Raw genomic sequence first — 22,653 nt, forward strand, 5'->3', positions numbered from 1 at the left:
ACTAGATAATGGCACATGGGGGGGGGGGGCTACAGACCAATATCCTTGATGATTTTAGATGCAAAAATACTTAATAAAATATTAGCAAATCAACATACAAAAATCAATCAGTCTTTTTTATACCAACAATGAATCTGCTAACAAAGAAATCAGAAAAACAATACCATTCACAATAGCCTTGACAACAAAAAACACAATACCTAGGAATAAATCTAACCAAGGAGGTGAAAGACCTCTACAATGAAAACTGCAGAAAGAAATTGAAGAAGACCTCAGAAGATGGAAAGAAATCCCATGTTCATGGATAAGCAGAATTAATATTGTTAAAATGCCCGTACTACCTACCAAAAGCTATATACAGATTGAATGCAATCCCCATCAAAATACCAATGGCATTCTTCCCACAACTAGAAAAAAACTGTACTAAAATTCATTTGGAAGAATTTCAGACCCAGGGCTGGGGTTGTGGCTTCATGGTAGAGCACTCACCTAGCAGACATGAAGCACTGGGTTCAGTCCTCAGCACCACATAAAGATAAATAAATAAAGATATTATGTCCATCTACAACTAAAACATATTAAAAAAGAAAAAGAAAAAAATATATCAGACCCAGAATAGCCAAAGCAATTTCAAGCCCAAACAGCAATGCCAGAGACATCAAAATACCTGACTTCAAATTTACTACAGAGCTATATTAACAAAACTGCATGGTATTGTCAAAGAAATAGACATACAGACCAGTGGTACAGAACAGAAGACACAGAGATAAACCCATACAGTCATCTGATCCTTGACAAAGGTGCCAAAAACATATATTGAAGAAAGACAGGCTTTTAACAAATGGTGCTGGAACAACTGGTTGTCCATATGTAGAAGAATACAACTAGATAAAACTTATCTCTCACTCTACACAGAAATCAACTCAAAATGGATCAAAGACCTAGGAACTAGGCCAGAAATTATGCAATTCCTAAAAGAAAATGTAGGGTCAACACTCCAGCTTTTAGGCACAGGCAACAATTTCTCAATAGGACCTCTAAAGCTCAGGAAATAATGCCAAGAGTTAATAAATGGATTGGTATCAAATTAAAAAGCTTTTACACAGCAAGGGAAAGAATTAGGAACATGAAGAAAGGACCTACAGGACAGGAGAAAATCTTTGCTATCTGCTCTTCTAACAAAGGATTAATATCTAGAATACAAAAAGAACTCAAAAACTTGACACCAAAAAAACCAAATAACCCAATTAATACATGGACAAACAAATTAAACAGATACTTCTCAAAGGACAAAATATACATGGCCAACAAATATATGAAAAAAATATTCAACATCATTAGCAATTAGGGGAATGCAGATCAAAACTATACTCAGATTTCACCTCACATACTAGAACGGCAATAATCTAGAATACAAAAATAATAAAAACTGGAGAAGATATGGAGAAAAGGAAGACTTTTCCACTATTGGTGGGATTGTAAATTAGTACAACTACTATTGAAATCAGTATGGAGGCTCCTCAAAAGACTAGGCATATTTATCCTGAAGAATTAAAGTCATCATACTGCAGTGTTACACACATACTCGTTTTACAGCAGCACAATTTATAGGAGCCAAACTATGGAACCAGTCTAGGAGTTCATCAACAGATGAATAGACAAAGAAAATGTGGTATACATACACAATCAAGTTTTATTCAGCGTTATGGTTTCAATGTGAGATGTCCCGCAAAAGCTCACATGTGAGACAATACAAGAAGATTCAGAGGAGTAATGAAAATGAAAGAGTCTTAAACCAATCAATAAATTAATCCCCTGATAGGGATTAAATGAGTGGTAACTGAAGTAGTAGAAATGTGGCTGGAGGAGTTGGGAATTGGGGGCGTGGCTTTGGGGTATATATTTTTATATGGTGAATGGAGTTTCTCTCTGCTCCATTATTGTCATGTGAGCTGCTTCCCTCTGCCACACTCTTATGCCATGTTGTTCCTGCCTCACTTGGAGCCTTGAGGAATGAAGCCAGCTGTCTATGGATGAAGACCCCAAAACCATGAGCCCTCAAGTAAAACATTCTTCTACAATAATTCAGATTGGATCTTTTAGTCACAAGTGGTGGAAAAGCTGACTAAAACATTCAGTCCTAAAGAAAAATGAAATTATGGCATTTGCAGGAAAATGGATGGAAGTAGAGACTATTATGTTAAGCAAATTAAGACATCGACAGTTAAGTGTTCTATGTTCTCTCTTGTATGCAGAAGTTAGAGAGGAAAAAGGAAAAGAAAGGTGGGGTGAATCTCCTAAATATCAAAGGTACATCAGTAGAGAAAAGGGTTCAAGGGGTGGAGGTGGAGAGAGATGGGGGAAGTGCTGGGGAGTGATATTGGCACATATAAATATGTAACAACAAAGCCCATAATTTATGCACCAATGCACTAATAAAAAAATATATGGATAAAACGAAAAAATAAAAAGAGCTAGGGATGTGGCTCAGTGGTAAATGTGCCTCTTGGTTCAATCCTTAGTACCAAAAAAAGAATAAAAATAGACATATAACAAGTTTAGTAGATCTTAGATAAAATGTAATGACCAGCTTTTTTCTAACAAATTTAAACCTCAGTAAAATGAACATATTCCTAGAAAAATATAACTTGCTAAGAATCAATTAAGAAGAAATTAAAACTTTGCTATCAACAACCATGAAAAAAGAAAACTTTCCAACAAGAAATAGTAGGTCCATATGGGTTTTTTTGGTTTTTGTTTGTTTGTTTTATATTTATTTTTTAGTTGTAGTTGGATACAATACCTTCATGTTATTTGTTTTTATGTGGTGCTGAGGATCGAATCCAGGGCTTCGCACGTGCTAGGCGAGTGCTCTACTGCTGAGCCACAACCCCAGCCCCAGGTCAGTTCCTATACCTGCAACTATAACAAGTATTTAAGGAACAAATAATTCCAGTCTTATCCAGACTCTCTCAGACAACAGAAAATGAGGCCACACTGTATCAAAGAGTGGGAAGTGGGCAGGTGGACTCTGCCAACAAAGGAGAGAATAGCATTTGGGGTGCTGAACAGTGTGCCATTCTGCCCTCTTTACACAAGTGGCAGTCTTTGACCTCTCAGTCCCCTACACACCTATAAACTCCACTTCAACCCTCTTCTGAACAGTCATGGCAGAGCTCCCTCAAACTAAATTCTGAATGGAAATGGGCAAGTGTACATTCCACAAACATTACTAATGACTGTTCTATGTTGATCCTCCTAAGAGAAGTGATGGACAAGATGAAGGACTGTTCAGAGCAGGGACTCACCAATCAGCCATTAACAACACAACTGACATCATTTATGGGCCAAGGTGAATCATCCCAATCTTGATTAGAACTTTTTCTAATTCCACACACACACACACAAAAATTCCTTTCTTTTTATAAATCTAGACACTAATCAGGATTGGCAGAAAGGCCCAACAGGGCAACTTCTTTAACTGTCATTAAACAGATTCCTTTTAAATATTCCTCTTCAATAAAGACTAAAAAAAAATATATGGATAAAACGAAAAAAATAAAAAGAGCTGTATGAGTAACCTCCTGCCACAGCAAAGAGAAATAAGTGGCCCTCTGCCCTGACCATGTGGCTCTCTGGTTCTATGCCAGGAGTAGTCTGATAGAGTAGCCATTAAACCTGTTAGTTCACAAATTAAGACCTATATAAAATTAACGTTTGTGACAGATGCTCTGTGCCATCCAGAGGGATGTAATTATGCAATATATAGTTCAATATCGACTTTCAACAGTGTAATTCAATTATCCTGTTATTTGCAGACAGAATCACAGGACTAATGAGGAGAAAGATTAGATCAAAGTTAGCATTATATGGGAAGCTATTAACAATGGTCTTTTACATTAGAAAGAAATCATTATTGACAGTGGTCCTTGGGGTTTTAATAATCATTTCTTTCCAACCTTCTGATTAGTCACGCCTAACATACACTCACTCAGAATTCAAGAATTCAAGTTTACAAGGAGTGTCATTGAATACTCCTACTTATACTTATAAGACATTTCTTCTGGAATTTACAAGAACTGATTTCTATTCTTCACACATCCCAAATCACTGGTCACCTTGAAAGGAGAGTCATCACACTGTGCCTTTAGAGGGGCATATTTGCCATTAGGACTACTTTCAGAGTATGAGTGGTCCAATTATTCATAGGATAATCATCTGCATTGTTTTTTCTGTTAATTGGGGGAGGGGATAGACTTTTTGCATTAAAAGTTAACTACATAAATATTGATCTCATGTGCTCAAAATGTACTATTGAAAAGAGTTTTAGAAAATGAACAGTAACCTATTATAATATAAATTAATTATAAAGGGAAATTCCTTATCATGTAGTATTATGATCATTAATACATATTATTGAAGAAATTATATCCATTTTAGTGAGAATCTTTGTTGTTGTTGTTTTCTCTATAAATAGCTACTATTGGGGGGTGGTACAGGAAGCCCACAAAAATTTCTTCTATGGAAATAAGTGAATTGCCTTTTCAAAACATGAGAGAATACAGTCCTTGGGTACTTGGGTACTCACCAGATGCAAAAGCAACTGTATTTTGGTAGTAGTAGTGGTAGTAGCATTGCCTGATGTCATTGAACCTCAAATTAATATGAGGAAGATTTAAATCTTCACAAAAAATATCACTTCTGCAGAATCTGTGATATCATAATATGTGGCAGGGTTTCAATCTTCATTCCAGCAGTGCCACCTTTTGAGTAATGGGACTCTTGTTTGGAAGGAAAATGTGTAATAAGAACAAAAACCACTCAAGCTAAAGAGATTATGACCAAGAATATGACAGCATCCTCCTCTTTATTAACTCTTTTCTCCTACAGACAGCCCCAAACATCAACATAAGACCAACCCAGGAATGAAAGGAACCTGAATGCAAATTTTAGTACTGCCATTTACCAGCACTGTGTAAAAACATACCGTGTTATATTATACCATAAGGTGATAAAAATAATATTAATACCAATATCAATAAAACATGTAATAACTTAGACCAAATGAGCACTTACTAAGTATCAGATACTATTTTAAGTGCCTTATTTGCATTATTTTAATCCTTACAATAATATAAAATAGGTATTATTATTACTACTATTTTATCCTTAAGGAAACTGAGGCCCAGAAGAATTAAATAATTTGTTAAAGATCTCACAGTCAGTAACAAGTGGTTGAGCTGGGATGCAAACCCGAACAGTTGAACTCTGTGGACTACATTAAGAACCACCAAAGTTCCTTTTTTTTGGCCCAGACGGCCCAACCATTTTGAAAATGAGAATAGTATATGAATAACCTTGAGAAAAAAATGTCATCAATAAAGGCATCTAATAATTATAGTTCCTTTCATCAAGAAGAGTATAGATTGCAGGCTCTCCAGACACTAATAACTTCAAAATTTAATTATCTGTCAAATGTCTGTGTGGGCTAATTACAACATAGGATATTGTTCACAGGACCTACCAACTACTGAGTTTTCAAAAATAGTGATTTGATATTCCACAAGAATTATCCAAAGGAAGGCACAAATTGAGAAAAGAACAAAGTTCACTAAACAGCCAAATACAAGATAGATACAGAAACCAATATTGAACTCCTAACCAATGAAAAGGACATCCTATTCACAAAAGTAAATAAAATAAACATGTGACAAATATGTATTAGATAGCTATGTGTGCTACAGACAATCAAAGCACTGGAGAGATAATGGCAGATCCTATGTCCTCATAGAATTTAAATTTGTAAATTTAAATTTTTAAATTTTGTGTAGGAGGCAGACAATAAACAAAGAGACCAACATGAATGTAATAGATAAGGTGATGATAATAATATAAAAACATATAAACAGATTATGAGGTCAGAGAGTGAAGTGGGATGCTGTATTAGTCAGGGAAGACCTTCTCATATGGTGACATTTCAGCAGGAATCTGACTGGATTTGGAGGACAGCTTTCTAGGAAATAGGACAGCAAGCACCAGGGCCCTGAGGCAGGCAGCGCAGGCGACTAAAATGAGATAAGTCAGGGGGAAGTGGAAGAGATAAAGAGATAAAGACAGCAAAGGCCAAATCACATTATGACCTTGCCGGCCATGGTAAGGATTTTAGATATTATCCTGAGATGGGAGCCAATAAGAGTTTTGGAGAGGGGAGATATGTGATTTAATTTATATTTTCAGAAATATTTAATTTATATTTCAGAAAACTATATATCAATCTTGTAGGCCCTGAGCAAGTCCAGTGGTGAATATGCAAGCCTCATACAATGAAAACCACAAAATACAGATGGGAGACATAACGGCTTTAATATATGAGAAGCCTACTGTATCCTTAGAGAAGGAAAACTCAACATGATAAAGATTTCCTGTCCTTCATCAGCATATCAAGAGCTAACACTTTATGGTGCTTACTATGTGCCAGGCACTTTTCTAAGCACCTTACATGGGTTAACAAACAACCCCTTAATTCGGGTACTATTATTATTCCCATTTAAATATGAGGAAACCGAGGCACAAACTATTATTATTAGCCAGTCTGAAGGTCTGATCCTCTGGCTCTTATCTCAACACAAGGAAAGGCGCCTCTGGGAGCTTCCAAATCAGACTTTCTAAAAGTGTGGCTAGGATCAGAACCAATACCTGTAGTCTACCCACCAGTATTCTTCCCTACCAATCTGCAAAGAACCAATCTTTAAAGAATGCCTTGGAATATCTTAGATTTTCTCTCTATAAAGCTCTCATGCCTGTTCTAGACAGAAAAGTCCAGGGAGCCCATCCAAATGGAATCCAAGATGGAGGAGCAAGGAAATGGGAGGAGGAGGGAGCACTTTGTTTTGGAAGGTCAGTGGGTTAGGTCTCCCAGGTTCCATACAACCTACACCTAACGCCCCTCCCTCCACAACCTTCCCAGATTTTCAGTTAAAGATCCTTGGCCAAGGTAAGGCCTTTATGATCCAGTTAAAAAATCCTTTCTCAGAGAAATACAGGGGTTTGCCAGAGGCTACCTTACTTTGGGAATGCCTGCATGGATAAATTAGGAGGCAGGAAGAGGCACCAATGCCACAAAAGGCTGCCTTCTTTAGGAAGTGTCTTATTCATTCCTCCACAATTCAATATGGTCAAGATATCAGTTCTTCCCAACATGATCTATAGATTCAATGTGATTCCAATCAAACCTCATCAAGTTATGTTGTGGATATCAACAAATTGATTCTAAAGATTTTATGGAGGGTAAGGAAAAAGACCCAGGCTGGCCAACAAAATATCGAAGAAAAACAAAATTGAAGGACTGACATGATCTGATTTTAAGACAAACTATAAACCTATTGTAATCAATACAGTGTGATATTGGCATAAATAAAGACAAATATATCAGTGGAATAGATTATAGAGCTCAGAAATAGTTCCATATAAACACAGTCAGCTGATCTTTGCCAGAGGAACAAAGGCAATACAATGGGAAAAGGACAGTATTCTCATTCATCCCTCATACCTCCCTCTCCCAGGGGCTCACTCCTCAGCAAGGGGATTAGAAGTTCTGACCACCTCAGCCAGTCTGAAGGTCTGATCCTCTGGCTCGTATCTCAGTGCATGGAAAGGAGCCTCTGGGAGCTTCCATCAGACTTTGTAAAAGTGTGGCTAGGAAATCCACTCTCTTGGTTTCTTCTCAGTAAGTCATCAGATACCCTAACCTAGAACAACACATCCTAATCTATGGAGACTCTGAAAATCAGGACATTAGTCATGGCCTCCTAAGGGCCCATTTATTCACAGAGAAATTAAGAGCCTGACAGAAGACAGCTAGACCATGTTACAGAGCTACCCAAAATATGATGAAGCTGTGAGACACAGAAAACCTCCCTCACTCCAGGCTCCAACATCCAGAGCCCTCTGTGAGTCAGATGTATTTCTGCACTATGTAGAGAGCAAATGCCTAAACAGGGGCAGTGTCAGGTATCCTGAGCAATTCCTGGGGTCAAGCTGCATTCAGCCCCATACCTTCTTTCCTCATTTCCTCCAGCCATAGCTCACACAATGGAGAATTGAGACCCAAAGAAGCATACCCTGTCTGCAAAAAAGACCATTGGACTATATCATGCAAGGTCAGAAAGATGACCCTGAGCCTTTTGGAAAAAATTTGTTATAATCAATATAACTTTCTGGTTGCACCCTTCAAGGAATTAATCAGTCAGAATGGTCCACTGGCAATATTGTTGAATTACCCACAATTTTGCCAACTCCCTTCTAGAGAAAGTCCCCTACTGGCCAATTAAAACATTAAGACAAAATACTTGAGATGTATAAAAAGCAATATGGCTTCTTATGCAATATAGAATATTATTAGGTGAATCAGTACAAAACTGCCTCCCATCTTCTAAACACATTGGAGAACAGCAGAGCAGTGAATACTGAGTAGGTGGCAAAGTCTGCTCAATTTTGAGTTTCAGCTCAACTCTAATAAGTCATGGTATGCTCTGAAACTTTTAAAATAGAATCAATCTCATTGCACTTAAACGGTCTTGCATTTATAATCCCAACAGTGGTACACTCAGAATGTATCATAGACCCCTATGAGATATGAGAGAGTTCTCCAAGTTTGTATATTAGAAAGAAGAGAGATGGCACATATCTTTAACCTATTTTAAATTAAACCTAACAAAGGGTTTCTCTCTATGCGAAAAAAAAGAAAGAAAGAAAACAAATGTAAGAAAACCTTTTCTGAGATGTGAAAAACTAAAGATCCATCATCGGGATCCCAAGTGTACCTGCAATGATCCCATCCATCTGTTCCAAGGCAGCTTCCAGGGCATGACTAGCATCAAATGCCATGACTCTTTTTGCCTGCTTAGTCTCTTCTTCCTGTTACTGAAAATTCAAATATAGAATAAAGAAAAAAGTTACAGAAGTTCCACATTACATACTTAAGACCATAAAATGCTTTAAATTCATTATCACACCATGCATTTACATTAAGAATTCCAGTAGCTGAAGTATAATTTCTGACATCTCTATGGTCTTCCCCTCCTTGCACAAGTGCTTTTTGTCTATGAATCTTTAGCACATGATCCCATTTACTTATTTTTTTTTAAGAGAGAGCGAGAGAGATAGAAAGACAGAGAGAGAGAGAGAATTTTTTTAATATTTATTTTTTAGTTATTGGCGGACACAACATCTTTGTTTGTATGTGGTGCTGAGGATCAAACCTGGGCCGCACGCATGCCAGGCGAGCATGCTACCGCTTGAGCCACATCCCCAGTCCCCATTTACTTCTATAATGAAAAGTCACTAGGGCTCTCCAGAATCACCAGAAGCAGCAAGACCCAATTGTTACCTCTCCATACTGATAGCGCCAAGCTCCAGAAGCACTAACCACCACTGGGGAAGGCTCCACTGTCTTACAGCTGCATTTGCCTCACACCTGCAAGGCTTTCCTTGGATGGGTATGATTCAGGTAAGAGGCCTCAGCTTCCACTTTCCCTTCTCCAAATGGGCTAGCATGTCCTGCCTAGGAAGGCCAAAGGTACAATGATATAAAGAGAACACTGTCCAGGAATACTGTGTCTGACCAATCTCAGATGCACCCTATCCGGCACTATTCAAGGTTTAGAATTTCGCCCTATTGGGGATGAGGAACATCTCCGAGGATACATGGAACAGCCACTTTCCTGAGGCTGTATTTCCCCTTTAAGAGCTTGATAAGTAATGACAGGGCCATCTCTGGACAACTCTGCTTCTTAGAGTTCAACTGTCTTCTTGCAGCCTCATCTCATTTTTCTTGTTTCCTGAGATCAGGGAAGATCTTATAACAGCATTTGTAATTCTAAGAGACTTAGCTCATGTCTGTCAACTGGAGCAGGAGTCTTTGTTTGCTCATTCAGCAAAATCCATGAGTATGCCTAATGGCATCAGAGCTCAGGAAAACAGAGATGTGGCTCTCACACATGCACAGGCCAGGAAATGGATGGTTCTGAGCATCTCTCCTAGTTTTCCCTGTGAAGTTGGACCTTTGGAGTGAAGAGAAGAAAGGGGGCTCTACATGGAAGTAGCTCTGGAGATGGTATAAATAAGGATTTCAGAACCACATGGAACCATGCTGGACTGTACCAGACAGTAGCAGTTGAGTTCATAGGCACTAGAGTTATGGCCAGAGCCCATACCTTGCTCTACCATTTACTGTGTAATCTCTGAGCCTAAATTTCCTTATCTGTAAAAGGGGATAACAAAACCTAATTCACAGGATTGAGTCATGATTAATTAATCATTAAGGCTTCATAGTGAGCACTAAGCACATTCCTTTGCACAAAATAAGTGCTCAATATTAGTTAGCTATTGTTATTCTTTGTTTTTCAAGTGACGAGATAACCTCAGGACATATTTTTGTCAAAACAGCTCACAAAGTTAGACTTTAACTAAAAGGATGTGGCCCAGGGAGAGAGAACCCTTTGGAAACTGTGGAGCTCATATATGTGTCATCTTGAACCCTGATAAGCTCAAGCCTCTGATTTGCTTGAGCCTGGCAAAGGAGGACAGCCATTCTGCACATGGAGGGGCAGGGCATTGATTCACAGGGACAAAGGCCAAGGAAGGCTCAAAAGCAATACGCATTAGGCCTCAGGACAGAACTAGTGCACAGTTAGCTTAAGAGAATGACAATGGGAGTTCCCACAGGGGGTGGGGAGTCCTACTGGCACCTCAGGTTCCTGGAAGGAGCCAGACAAGACTGAAACAAAGACCAGAAGTATTGTGAAGTGAGAAGAGCAGCTCCAGCTGCTCCAGAGTAACACAGTATGTAAATCTGGGATGGGAAGGGAAGCAAGCTTGAGTTGGGATGTAAGAAGAGGCTGCAGGAAAAGGAGGGGTAGCAGAAATGGCATCAGCAGATTCCCTCTTGTTCAGCCATAACATTAAAAGTTTGAAATACTTCCCTCCAAAAACGTCCCACTGCTCTTCTGAAAAAAATCCAAAATCCTTACTGTGATCTACCAAAAAGTCACTACAGAGTCTGGCCGGCCCAGCCTCACATCTTCTCCTCAGGCTTCTCAGGCTTCAGCAGCATTTTCTCCTGAGGGCTCACAATCACACCAAGAAAATGTCCTTTCTGTAAGTGGACACCTGCCATCCTCTCTGCCCTGAACTCACTCCCCAGCTCTCCGCAGGGTTAGGGCTGACTATTCTTATCCTTCAGGTCTCAACTCCAAAGTATCTTCTGAGAGAGGCCTCCCCAGATACCCCTAATCTAAAGCAGCCCTGTGAAGCACAGTAATTCCAAATTATTTTTTCTTGCTTCCACCTGAAGGCAGGGGGACCCTGTCTGCCTTATTTTCCCCTATCCTCAGTATCTAGCATGATGCCTGGCACAAGGAAGTTTATGAATAAATACTTGTGAATAAATGGATGAATCCATGCAACCAACATCTCCTAAAGTGTCCTGGGCACTGGGGGAATACTGATAAATCAGATGTTGTACCTGCTCCCGTGGACCACAGAGTCGAGCAGAGAAGACAGAAATTGAACAAATAATTATGGTACACTTTTAGGTGTGCTTTTAAATGTAGGTATGCAGTTTCCCTGAATCTTGAAGGATGAGTAGGTGTTTTCTCAGAAGATAAGGAGAATGGCATTCCAGACAGGGCAGTACATGAAAGACAGGGAAGCATGCAAGGGCAGGATGGAGCTGGCTACGGTCAAAACAGTTGACGTTAAAAAGGACCATCCAGCCACTCAAGATGAGTCAAAACCTTCCAAAGAATTCACATAAGCAGGACAAGGGCAATAAAAGAGGAGCTTGGGAACCACAACCACTCCTTTCAGGGATCTGGATACCAGTGCATAACAAATCAAGTGATCTCAGATGGAAGTACTACAAAGATTTTTAAAGAAAGATCTCATATTTCAAGAGACTGGGCCCATGGATGAGCTGTGGCTGGCCCATTTGGGGCCTCAGTATCAGGGTGAAAGTTGGGAGGGCAGTTAGGAGGTACTGCCCAAGGGCCCAAAATATGACCCCCTGCAACAGAGGAGCCTCAAAAGAACATGGGCCCTCTGCCCAGTGATGAGTTTATACTTGGCAAACAAAACTGGGTGGACTCGTGGGAGCTGGCCTGAAGTGGGGCATGAGTCAAAGTTATCCTAGTCACAATTCAGGAGCTGGGACAGTGAGATTGGGGAACCTTCTCGGAGCAGAGCTGATGAGCTCAGCTCTAGACCTGCTGGGTCTGAGGTGACAGCAGAATACCTGGATAAGAAGGAGTCCCTGCCTACCCTGGCACAGTGCTGCTATGAGGTAGGCATCAGATATGGAAGGGCTGAAGGTAGCATAGGTGTAAGGCCTCCTGCCCCCATCTGTGAACACAATCTTACTGGATCAGGGAAGCCGTGATGTCACTAGCCATTCCCACTCTGGCAGCTAATAGTGGTTTTCTTCCCTACTGTCTAGGTTAGAGTTCCCATAAGCAAAGAACACATGATAGGGCAATCCCTTCCCTTAAGAAAGGAGGTTTAAAGAAAAAAATGAAAAACAACAATAGTGTTGTATTCTTACAACACCACTGACACCAAACGTGTTTTTTTTTTTTTTCCTACACCAAGCAATTTCTAAATTGTCTGTAGGACTCCAACTGGTGTCCTACAATTCAATTCATTTCTTTTTTTTTGAACCCAGAGCTTTGTGCATTTGAGGCAAGCACTCTACCAACTGAGGTGTATCCCCAGCCCCCTACAATTCAATTCAATTCTGACACTACTTGAAGTTAGCATAAGATCCCACAAGTTGAGGGCTCAATCCCACAAGACTATCCCTACTCTAGATGCCAATCAGAACTCCAGGCTTCCCTTTTGACTGACCAGCTATAAATCAGGGATTCCCAAACCCCTTCCTCAGATTGAATAATTTGTTAGAACAGCTCACAGAAGTCAGGGAAACATTTTACTTATGTTTATTATAAAGAATACAACTCAGTGACAGCCAAATGGAAGAGATGTATTTGGCAAGGTGTAGGGGAATGGGGTCAGGTAGAGCTTTGGTGCCTTCTCTAGAGGTGACTCACAGCACCTTTATGGGTTCATCAACCTGAAGGTTCTCCAAACTTGTGATTTCACATGGACATTTCATTATACAGGCATGATTGATTAAGTCATTATTCATTCAATCATTGGTAATTGAACTCAATTTCCAAACCCTTTCCTCAACCCCAAGATGAAGGGTAAAGGATTAGAGCTGGGGCTGAATTTCTAACCCTCTAATCATGGATGGTTCCTCTGGGAATCAGTCCCCATCCTTTAGGAGTCATCTCATTAGCATAAACTCAGGTATGGTTGAAAGGGGCTTGTATAAATAACAAAAGGTTCTTCTCTCACCCCCATGCAAGGATTTTAGGAGCTCTATGCTAGAAGCCAGGAAAAAGATCAAATATTTTATTTCTTATTATAGCACAATATCACAAGTCTCCGAGGCAAACGTGTCATGTGACAACAAATAGTGTGTTCTAGCATCTTCCATGCCTGTTCCTCCCCACAAAGACACATATCTCCTCCAGGAGCTGAGTTCATTGGAAATTGGGGCTTATGTGTGCAAAGTTCCAGAGGCAATATGCCAAGAGGTCTTCTAGATGGAAGTAAGGTTCAGAAGCCAGAGGGAGCATCCAAAAGAGGCACCAATCCAAAGGGGCTAAGAAAGAGAGCCAGAAGCCACGTCAAAATCTAGAGACAAGTGAAATCAAGGTGATGTCAAAAGTTAATAGTAGGAACTTAACTCGTTTTCCCTACCAATGAAAGGACAGCTGTCACAGCTATCCAAGGCCTGACAAAGAACAGATAACAGAATAATAGAGACTCTAAATAGGGGTACCAATCAGCCCAGGAAGGAGAGGAGCAGGATAAAGAAGGACATTGATCTTAACATGCTTGATACAGTGAAAGCTGTTATGTTATACAAAAGCAGTTATCATCTCTTTGAACACTTAACACAGCCCTGCATTTGTCCCTAGTGAGCAGGTGTACTTCTTATGCCAAGAAATGGGCTCATCCCTGGCCACAGATATAAGGAAAGGTATGTTGTTTAAGCAAAGGTGTGGTCCATTCACCATTCATCCCTCCCTTCATTCTCAGGCTCTATGCATGCTGTCATCTTCCTGTCTATGAGTGACTAAGGCTACAGCTCCCACTAAGATAAGACTTTACCCTCCTCTTTGCTACTGGTCAGAGAGAAAATGCCGCTCTAGCTGTAAAACCAGCCAATCAAACAGTCACGTCTTAGAGTAGCAATATGTGATGATGGATCTCATGGCCACATGAATTGCACCACATAAAGGCCAACTTAGCACCTTAAGATGATTAAGGTGCAGGACCAGTAAGGGAGTCATAATTTGCCATCCATCATCTGATATGCTCTGATGCAAACAGTGATTCATATACTATATTAACTACTTTCACATTTAGCAAAAGGAACCAAAAATAGGAATAACTGGGCAACATATGCCTGGGACAAGTAAACCTTACTGATCACAAGCTTCCACTGAGTCACAAGCTTCCATTCTACTTTCTATTTTTTTTTTCTCTCAATAAAAGTGATTGGGGTTGTAATTTTTGTTTGAGTTAGGTTCACACATCCTGGGTGGAGTGATGAATAGGAGAAAAGAGCTAGGAGTCCCTGACAATCCTGTATCTGGAAACAGCTGAGCCAGAGCTGGGACCTGACTCCTCAGCAGCTGCATCCAGCAACCCTGCATCGAAGGCAAGGTGCAGGGAAAGATCCTCAATCAGGGACCCACCACAGAACTTGGCTTCATCTCATACCTTTCCCCTTCCCCAAATGGCCAACAGATGATAAAGAAGTAGCAGCATATCACAAGAAACTATAAGTCTTTCCTCCATAATTTAAAGGCCTCCCATAAACCATAGCTGTTCTTTAGTAGTTATTTTAAGAAACACCTTTTGCTACCCTTAAGCTTGGGAGATAGCCTCTAAAAGGATATAAGAACCAGGTGTGGTGGCTCACCCCTGTAATCCCAGTGACTCAGGAGGCTGAAACAGCCTCAGTAATTTAGCAAGGCCCTGTGCAACTTAGTGAGACCCTCTCTCAAAATAAAAATAAAAGAAAGCAGGGGCTGGGGCTCAGTGGTTAAGTGGCCCTGGGTTCAATTCCTGGTACCAGAAGTAAAAATAAATAAAAAAATATAAGAGACATATCTCTTTAGGATAATAAGAACAAGAAGTTATTTGAGTGTAAGGAAGAGGAGAAAAATGAAGGAAATTGCTGGCAATGTCTGAATCCTTAAACACATTCCATATCAACTTATAACAACCAAGAACATAGGTTGTATAGCCAGACTTGGGTTAAAATATGGGCTCTGCCACATCATTCTGTGAGTCCTCACACAACTTATTTAACTTCTCTGAATGTCAACGTGTCATCTATAAAATCAGTTAAAACAAATCTTATTGTTATAGGCAAAAGTCAAGGAGACCTCATGTAAATATATCAGATTGAACCCAAACATCTAATTTAGCTCCCCACTCAAACAAGTATAGAAGAGTTTATTTTGAAAAATATAAACCACAAGGACACAGAGCATGAGAAAGGAGACATAAGGGAGATGCCAGAGTAACAGTGATACAATAAACATAAAAGGAGGGCCAGTTCTGAAGCTCAGAAAGAGGTTTCTTCAGTAAAGTGAAACTGGCAGAACTTCTGATGCACCTAAATATCTACAAGATCTGTATAATTGGTGAAGAATTGTGTGATTCAATGATAAGAAAACAAACCACACAAATAACAAAAGAACTACACAGAAACCAAGAGTATTATAATCATATCCTTATGATAAAACACCACGTACTGATCTCACTGAAACTGCATTAGCAGAATGGAATGGATGGAAACGCGCCTGTGGGTGAGAGGGAAAAACTGGATTTCTAAGCTCTTCTGAGTTGAACTCTTACCTTCTGAACTTATAAGGAAATTATAAGTCACTGGATAATGACAACTAAAAATAAATAAAGAAGGAGAACATACATTTTAAGAGATACAAATAAAAATACTAAAAGAATTTTAAGTGGCTACATCTGAGAAAGACAGTGGGGTGCATAGGTGGAGAGATAGCTACGTTAAGAAATCATTTATAATCATCAACTCCTTAAATTGTGTGGCTATGTACTAGTGATCAAATTAAAACAAATAAGGCTGGTGATATAGTTTAATGGTAGAATACTTGTCTAATCTGCCCAAGGCCCTGGATTTCATCTCTAATACTAAAATAAAATAAAATAAAACAAAACAATCAAAAACACCAGGGATAATACACATAGTGTGGCACAATATTAACATTTAATTCAGGTGTGCTCAGTTCTCCTCTTTACCTTACATTGGGCAGGTTTTTGTTAGCTACCTGCTAAGGACTTATTCAACATTATCTCACTTAATCCTCACATGCCAGTTGCATATCATCGTAAAGATATGATTATTTTCCATTATAAATGGGAAAACTAATTAGGCAACTTGCTGGAGAATGCACACTCTTCTTGTCTTTCTTCCACTTTGCTGAGACAGGAACCCACTGAAGGGCTTTGAGCACACTGTGACATGATCTAACTTACCTTTTAAAATAGTTGTTCTGACTGCTGCCTGGAAAACAGACTGCTGGAATGAAGCTGTGAACACAGGAAAGACAGGCAAAAGAAGAAAGTAGCTTGGACCAAAATGATCATAAGAGATGTTCTAATACTGATCTATTGGAGGGAAAAGCCAGTAAGATTCACTGATAGGTTGAACACAGACATGTGAGAGAGAAGTTGAGCACGACCTCAAAGTTTTTGGCCTGAGTCCCTGAGAGATCAAGAGTGACAAGGGAGCATGTCAGGGTAAAATAGCACATTGGTTTCAAAATGCCCAACATAGGATGCCTAAGAACACCTAGAAAAGATACCCTGAATGCCATTTGGAAATATATTCTGAGGCTCGAAAAGAAGTCTGTGCTGGAGATATAAATTTGGGAGCCATCTGAATAAAGAAGGTATTTAAAGCAATTTCATGAAGTGACTTAAAAAGTATATAAATTAAAAAAGAAGAATGCCTAGGACTCTCTGGAACATCCAGTACACAGCTATCAGGAAGAAGAGGATCTTATTTACCAAGGAGACTGAAGAGGAAAGCAAAGAAAAGTGAAAGATGCCAGAGCCAAATGAAGGGTTCCAGACAGAGATGCAGTTATGGGTGCTGCTGCTGCTGAGTAAGACAGCAGAACAGCTCTCTAGACTCCTGCTTGTGGTGGCCTCACTGGCTCCCACAGCCTCACCTGTCTCTGTATTACCTCAATCCAGAGGACTGCAATAGCCACCTAATTGGTGGCCTCCCTCCAAGCAGCCTTCTCCACTCAACCTGTACTCAGACCCATACATCTCGGTGGTCCTCAAACTTCAGTTGTTTGGGGAGGGAAAGAGGAAATACTGGAGAACGATAATGGTCAAATTATACTGTTATATTGTGTGCGTGAATATGTAACAAAAAAATCCCACCATTATGTACAATTATAATGCACTTATTTAGGAAAAAAATGAACTGGGAAAATAAAACAACCTATTTATCGGATCACTAGGAGACCTAATGAAGCACAGATAAGTAGAAGAGAGCCTGGCCTTCATAGTTCACTGAACTCTTCAAGTAATTCTGACACCAATAAAAGTTGAGCCCTGCACCAAGCACTCTTCTGCTTAGAAATATCATGGCTGGCCACCAGTCAGAGTTGAATTTATGGATTTTCATCATTTGGTTACAAATTTAGCTTCTATTATCTCTTGGCAGTATTCTCCTCATCCCAACCAAATGCTTTGTCATTAATGAACTGACCCTAATTGTTAGTTAACTGGCTGTCCGGTTTTATGTCCATGCCAGCAGCTTTCTCTGCTAAACTCCCATCTTTCCATTAAGCCAATTCATCCAGGAAACCAAGCTCTATCTTGCCCACCTAAATGTGATCTCCTGTCTCTTTCATCCTGCAGGAAAGAGATGATGGCAACTGTGCACAGCCACCTCCCCTGTAGCCCTGCTAGGTTCCAAGATCTCTGTAAGTCCTAAATAAATGTTTATAGATTTATTGATAAACTGATTTATTGTCAGTTTGAACTAAATACTGGCAGATAGACAGTGGGGGCTGGAAGGAGGTGGCAACAGGTCTCCCTTACACCTCCTTCACTCACCAACAGATCGCCTCCCCCAAACACTCCCCAACCCATCTTAGTGATGCCAACATGGTCACCAAATCAGAAACCTGGGATCCCTGAGTCTCCCCTTTCATTACCCATACACAGTGGGTCACCAAGTCTAGTAAAGTCTCCTTCCTCACCCCCTCTCAGATGTGTCCCCTCTTTCTCACCTGCCCTGCAGTCATTTCTCATCATAATGACTACTATGACTTTCTAACTGGCCTTTTTGCCTCCAGCTGTACTTCACACCCCACTCATGCTAGTCCCTGCTGCCAGGAGAATGGGTCTATTTCATGAATCTCACCAAGGTTTTCACAACACTTCACAATCTTCTTGTCATCCAGGACTCAGAGTCAGAGGCCTAGGTATCTACAGAGGAAAGTAAGGAGCCATGGGCTGGTGATGAGTGTGGCTCTGTAGTTAGACCACATTTAAACCACATCCTGCCCTTGACCACCTGTGCCCTTGACAAGTTCCTTAACATAAATGAGCCTCATTTTCCCTACTTGTAATGTGCAAGGAAAAGCATATACATTGTGGGATTGTAGCGATTCAAACCTGGAGTGGGGGATCATAGCCACAGCGGGAATGATTCTCCTGGCTGTATCTGGCTCCACCCTGAGCAATAGCCAAGCTACTGTTACCAGCCTGACCCTGCTTTCAGGACTTCCTCAGTAGATAATGTTTGAGTCCAAGACCCTCCTTCCCCCTGCTCAACTCCCATTCCTCTTTTGAGGCTCAATTATCCTCTCCAGGGACTCTCTCCCATCCCCAAAACAGACTACTCCAGAGCACTAGCCATATAATGCGTGAGACTCCTTTGTCTCAGTGGTGAGATCCTCAAGGGCAGGGCCAGGTCTCTGACCCCAGAGTTCAGCTCACCTATGCTAAACCAGTGAACAGAATCAACAATGCCTGTGGGAGGCAGCTGGAGGCTCCTGGGGCAAAATTCTCTTCATCTATAAGCCTGTGAAGTAAGTCATCTGCTTCTAAAATACAGTGATGGAATGGGTGTAGGATAGACAGTCCCACTCCAAAGGGGAGAAATGGAAGGAATAAAAGTCCCAGGTCTGCACTGGAGAGGATCAGCTCAAGTCATCCACATTCTACCAGGGGCCAAAGTCTAAATCAAGGGCCCTTTTTAAAAAAAAATAAGTAAAGGTATTGTGTCCAACTACAACTAAAAAATAAATATTAAAAAATGTATTTTGGCATGTTAAATAAATAAATTAATTAATTAAGGGCCCTGAGGCCTGAACAATATTTAGCACGATCCAGAAGTCATGCCCAGTCATCCCAGAAACGGCTTGACAGAAAGGAGAAGTACGCACACTGGGCCTGAGAAGAAAGCCACTCAGAGCAAGGCAGAGCCACTGACTTTGTGTCATGACCCAAAGACAAGGCCACAGTTTTACCTTTCCTTGAGAACAGGGGGAGCCGGGCCCAGTGAGATATTCTGCCATGACTGAAAAGTCAAGGCAGGTCAGAGAGATGCTGTACAATCAGAATTAAGAGGAGAAATTTTGATTTCTTTTGTCAGTGAATAACAGTAGCTTAATTAGGCTAAGAAAAGCTGAACAGGATAAAATTAAAGAATGCCAAAAAAAAAATTGAAGGTGAACAAGCTTGTTTCACCTAATCACAGTATCAGTAACTCCTAATAACAAACTGGCTTAAGGCTTTATAATATCAAAATACATTTTTCACATACACAGCTTCATATTCCCACTTAAATATCCCACATCAGGCTGGTCTGATTAGTACGTCAGTTAACCAAAGTGAGGAGGCTGAGATCTGCCAGAATTGCTGAAAGAGCCATAAACCTGGGTGCAGGCTGGCAGTGCAAGGTAGTGTCAGGGTCTAAAGAAGTATTTCTTGTTTAGCATCTTTTTCCTGCTGTACCAGGTTAGTGAGTTGTATGAACTGGGCATTACCAGCCACTCCCTACTGGGGGAGATCCAAGAGATCCCTAAGAATATTTGTGCTATAGTCCAGCTCTACCAAACACGCTGGAAAGATTCCTTTTGCTTTCTGCATCTTGCATTTAAAACCCAGCCCGACTTTGATCACATGTCCCTGCCCCACCACCAGCCTCCTTTGGCACAGCCCAACCCAGATGCTTCCACTTAAACACTTAGCCAAATGCTCAAGCCCTTCTCACCAAACCACAGCCCTTTAAACAAGGTTCCACGGTACTGAACAGCTTTTTCAACAACACATAGCAACAGCAGGGCAATCAGTCACAAAGCTGAACAGCCTCCTCTAAAGACCACAAAGAAACACAAGTCACTGGGACCTCACCTCCAGGTGCCAAGAGGCCAAACTTCCAGTCTCACTATCCCATAGTCTCAGGAACAGGAGCAGTATCTCCCTCCTACCTGAAATGGCAAGCTACTTAAGAGAAACACCACCCCAAAGCCATGAGCATGAGATGCTGACAGCCAAGCTCAGCCCAAAAGGAGGAGCAGGGTCTGGCCAGGAAGTGGGCGAGTGTGAGGTTCTGACGGCTCACACCAACAACACATCTGACCTCGGGGCTAGAGGAACAGTGAGAAGCTGACATTGTTTTCTTCCAGTGTCCCTGCTTAATACTTTGAAATGTCTGCTTAACCTTCCTCTTGTTTGTGCCTATTTCTGCTTTTGATATTCTATCCTGCCCCCATTCCCCAAACTGGTTCTTTTCTTCAACTCAAGGGCTAACTGTAGCAAAGAGGACACAACAATCCATATGGCCAAGGCCACGGGCCTTCCCCCAGGATGGTCTGAGCAGATCTCAGAAGACATATAATGCAAGTACTCCAAAAGGAAAGGGACTTGGAGTGTGTATGTGGGAAGGTGGGAAGTGGCAAGGCCAGGATGTGTGCCTTTGGAAAGAGTGAGATGGGGAGCCAGGCAGTGTCCAGGGAACAGAATATCACCAAGGCCCCCATCAGTCTGCCCTCTCATACTGTGGACAAGTTTATCTGCACGTGTCCTCACCAGAGCAGGACCCACTATAGCCACTTAGAGAACTTGAGATGGAAGGTTCTTTTCCTTCTGTAGGCCTTAGAAAGAGTGCATCTGAGAAGTAAATGTAAATGAGAGTGTGACTCCAAGGCTGAGACGTAAAGGACCAGGACAGAACCAACAACCCACTTGCTTCGAGAGCTAGCTACCTGTTCCCTAGCTACATGGCTCTTCACAATGCATCAAAATGATGGCAAATTACCTCATGACTAGACAACTTCTACCTGCCTGTAAACACTACCTGCTCTGAAAGTTTATAGCAAGTTTCTTGCCTCCTACAAGAGGCAACAGTCCGGCCAGGCATTGTGGTGCCCACTAGTAATCCCAGTGACTCAGGAGCCTGAGGCAGAAGGATCCCAACCTCAGCAGTTTAGTAAGACTCTAAGCAACTTAGCAAGAACCTGTCTCAAAATTTAAAAAAATTTAAAAGAAGAAGAAGAAGAAGAGGAGGAGGAGGAGGAGGAGGAGGAAGAGGAGGAAGGAAGGAAGGAAGGAAGGAAGGAAGGAAGGAAGGAAGAAAAGGGCTGGGGATATGGCTCAATGATAAAGTACCCCTGGGCCCAATCCCCATTACCAAAAAAAAAAAAAAAAAACCAGTAACAATCCCTGTGAAAAGACTTCATCTTCATTATCTCATTTGTGAGGAATATATTATAATTATCACTCTTGTCTTTTAAAGATATAGCCCTGTGGCCAGGGAACAGGGAAAGTGACAGCAGGTGAAGCTGGAACCAGCTTGGGCAGAGTCATTCACTTCTACTCACCTAGAGAACTTGCCCCCCCCCCGTCTACCAGACAATGGCACCTCTAAAGGGAACACCTGGAAGCCACCTACTCTTCCCAGCAATAACATGGAAGGATGCAGGGAGTCAGGATTCTTCTCAGCGGAGCACACAGAGCTCTCTGGACGCCCCCTCCCAAGTAGAAGCAGGCAATGATAGCCGCTCTCTCTCCTGCCCACCTCAGGTCCCTGCCGGCACCTCCCAGGCTCTCTTTGACTTGACTTTCTCTTTCCCCACTCCCTTGTTCTGGACCATATGGAGGCCCCCTGTAGCCCTATGCCCAGCAGTCAGCAGGCTGTTCTCACCTCAAACTTTGCCTCTCCCTAGCCACCGCCAGCTTACACTGAACTTGCTGCTGGGTGCATTCTGCTTCTCTGGTCACAACTTATTCTCACTGTCCCTCTGCCTGGGGAATCAGATTCCCATGTCTCTTCTGCTCCCAAACACTTACATGTCCATGATCTTTTATCTCCTTCCTGTCAGACTCCCTTGCAGTATACTAGCATGTATCTTTCTTTGATGATAAATGGAACCCCTGGATTCCCCTCTTCTCCACTTCAGTCCTCCCATCCATCCTGCGAAAAAGTTGTTCCTCCTCCCTTTGACCTAC

General features: G+C 41.2%; 1 protein-coding gene across 9 annotated transcripts in view; it reads right to left on the bottom strand.

Annotated features, from left to right (window-relative positions):
• The window catches only part of Ppfibp2 (PPFIA binding protein 2), a 157,805-nt gene that overhangs the window by 115,551 nt on the left and 19,601 nt on the right, over positions 1 to 22,653 (bottom strand). For 8 of the 9 annotated variants that reach the window (XM_058576917.1, XM_058576919.1, XM_058576916.1 and 5 more), the window contains one exon: positions 8,823 to 8,922. In XM_058576917.1, coding sequence (XP_058432900.1) covers positions 8,823 to 8,886 — 64 coding nt within the window. In that variant the 5' untranslated portion in view covers positions 8,887 to 8,922. Of the gene's footprint in view, positions 1 to 8,822; positions 8,923 to 20,556; positions 20,578 to 22,653 lie in introns of those variants that run through there. The other variant, XM_058576918.1, reaches the window with a different exon arrangement.

The sequence above is a fragment of the Marmota monax genome, unplaced genomic scaffold (genome assembly GCF_021218885.2).
Source record: "Marmota monax isolate L192 unplaced genomic scaffold, Marmota_monax_Labrador192_F-V1.1 WCK01_AAM20220418_F8-fsc00061, whole genome shotgun sequence".
Taxonomy (NCBI): domain Eukaryota; kingdom Metazoa; phylum Chordata; class Mammalia; order Rodentia; family Sciuridae; genus Marmota; species Marmota monax.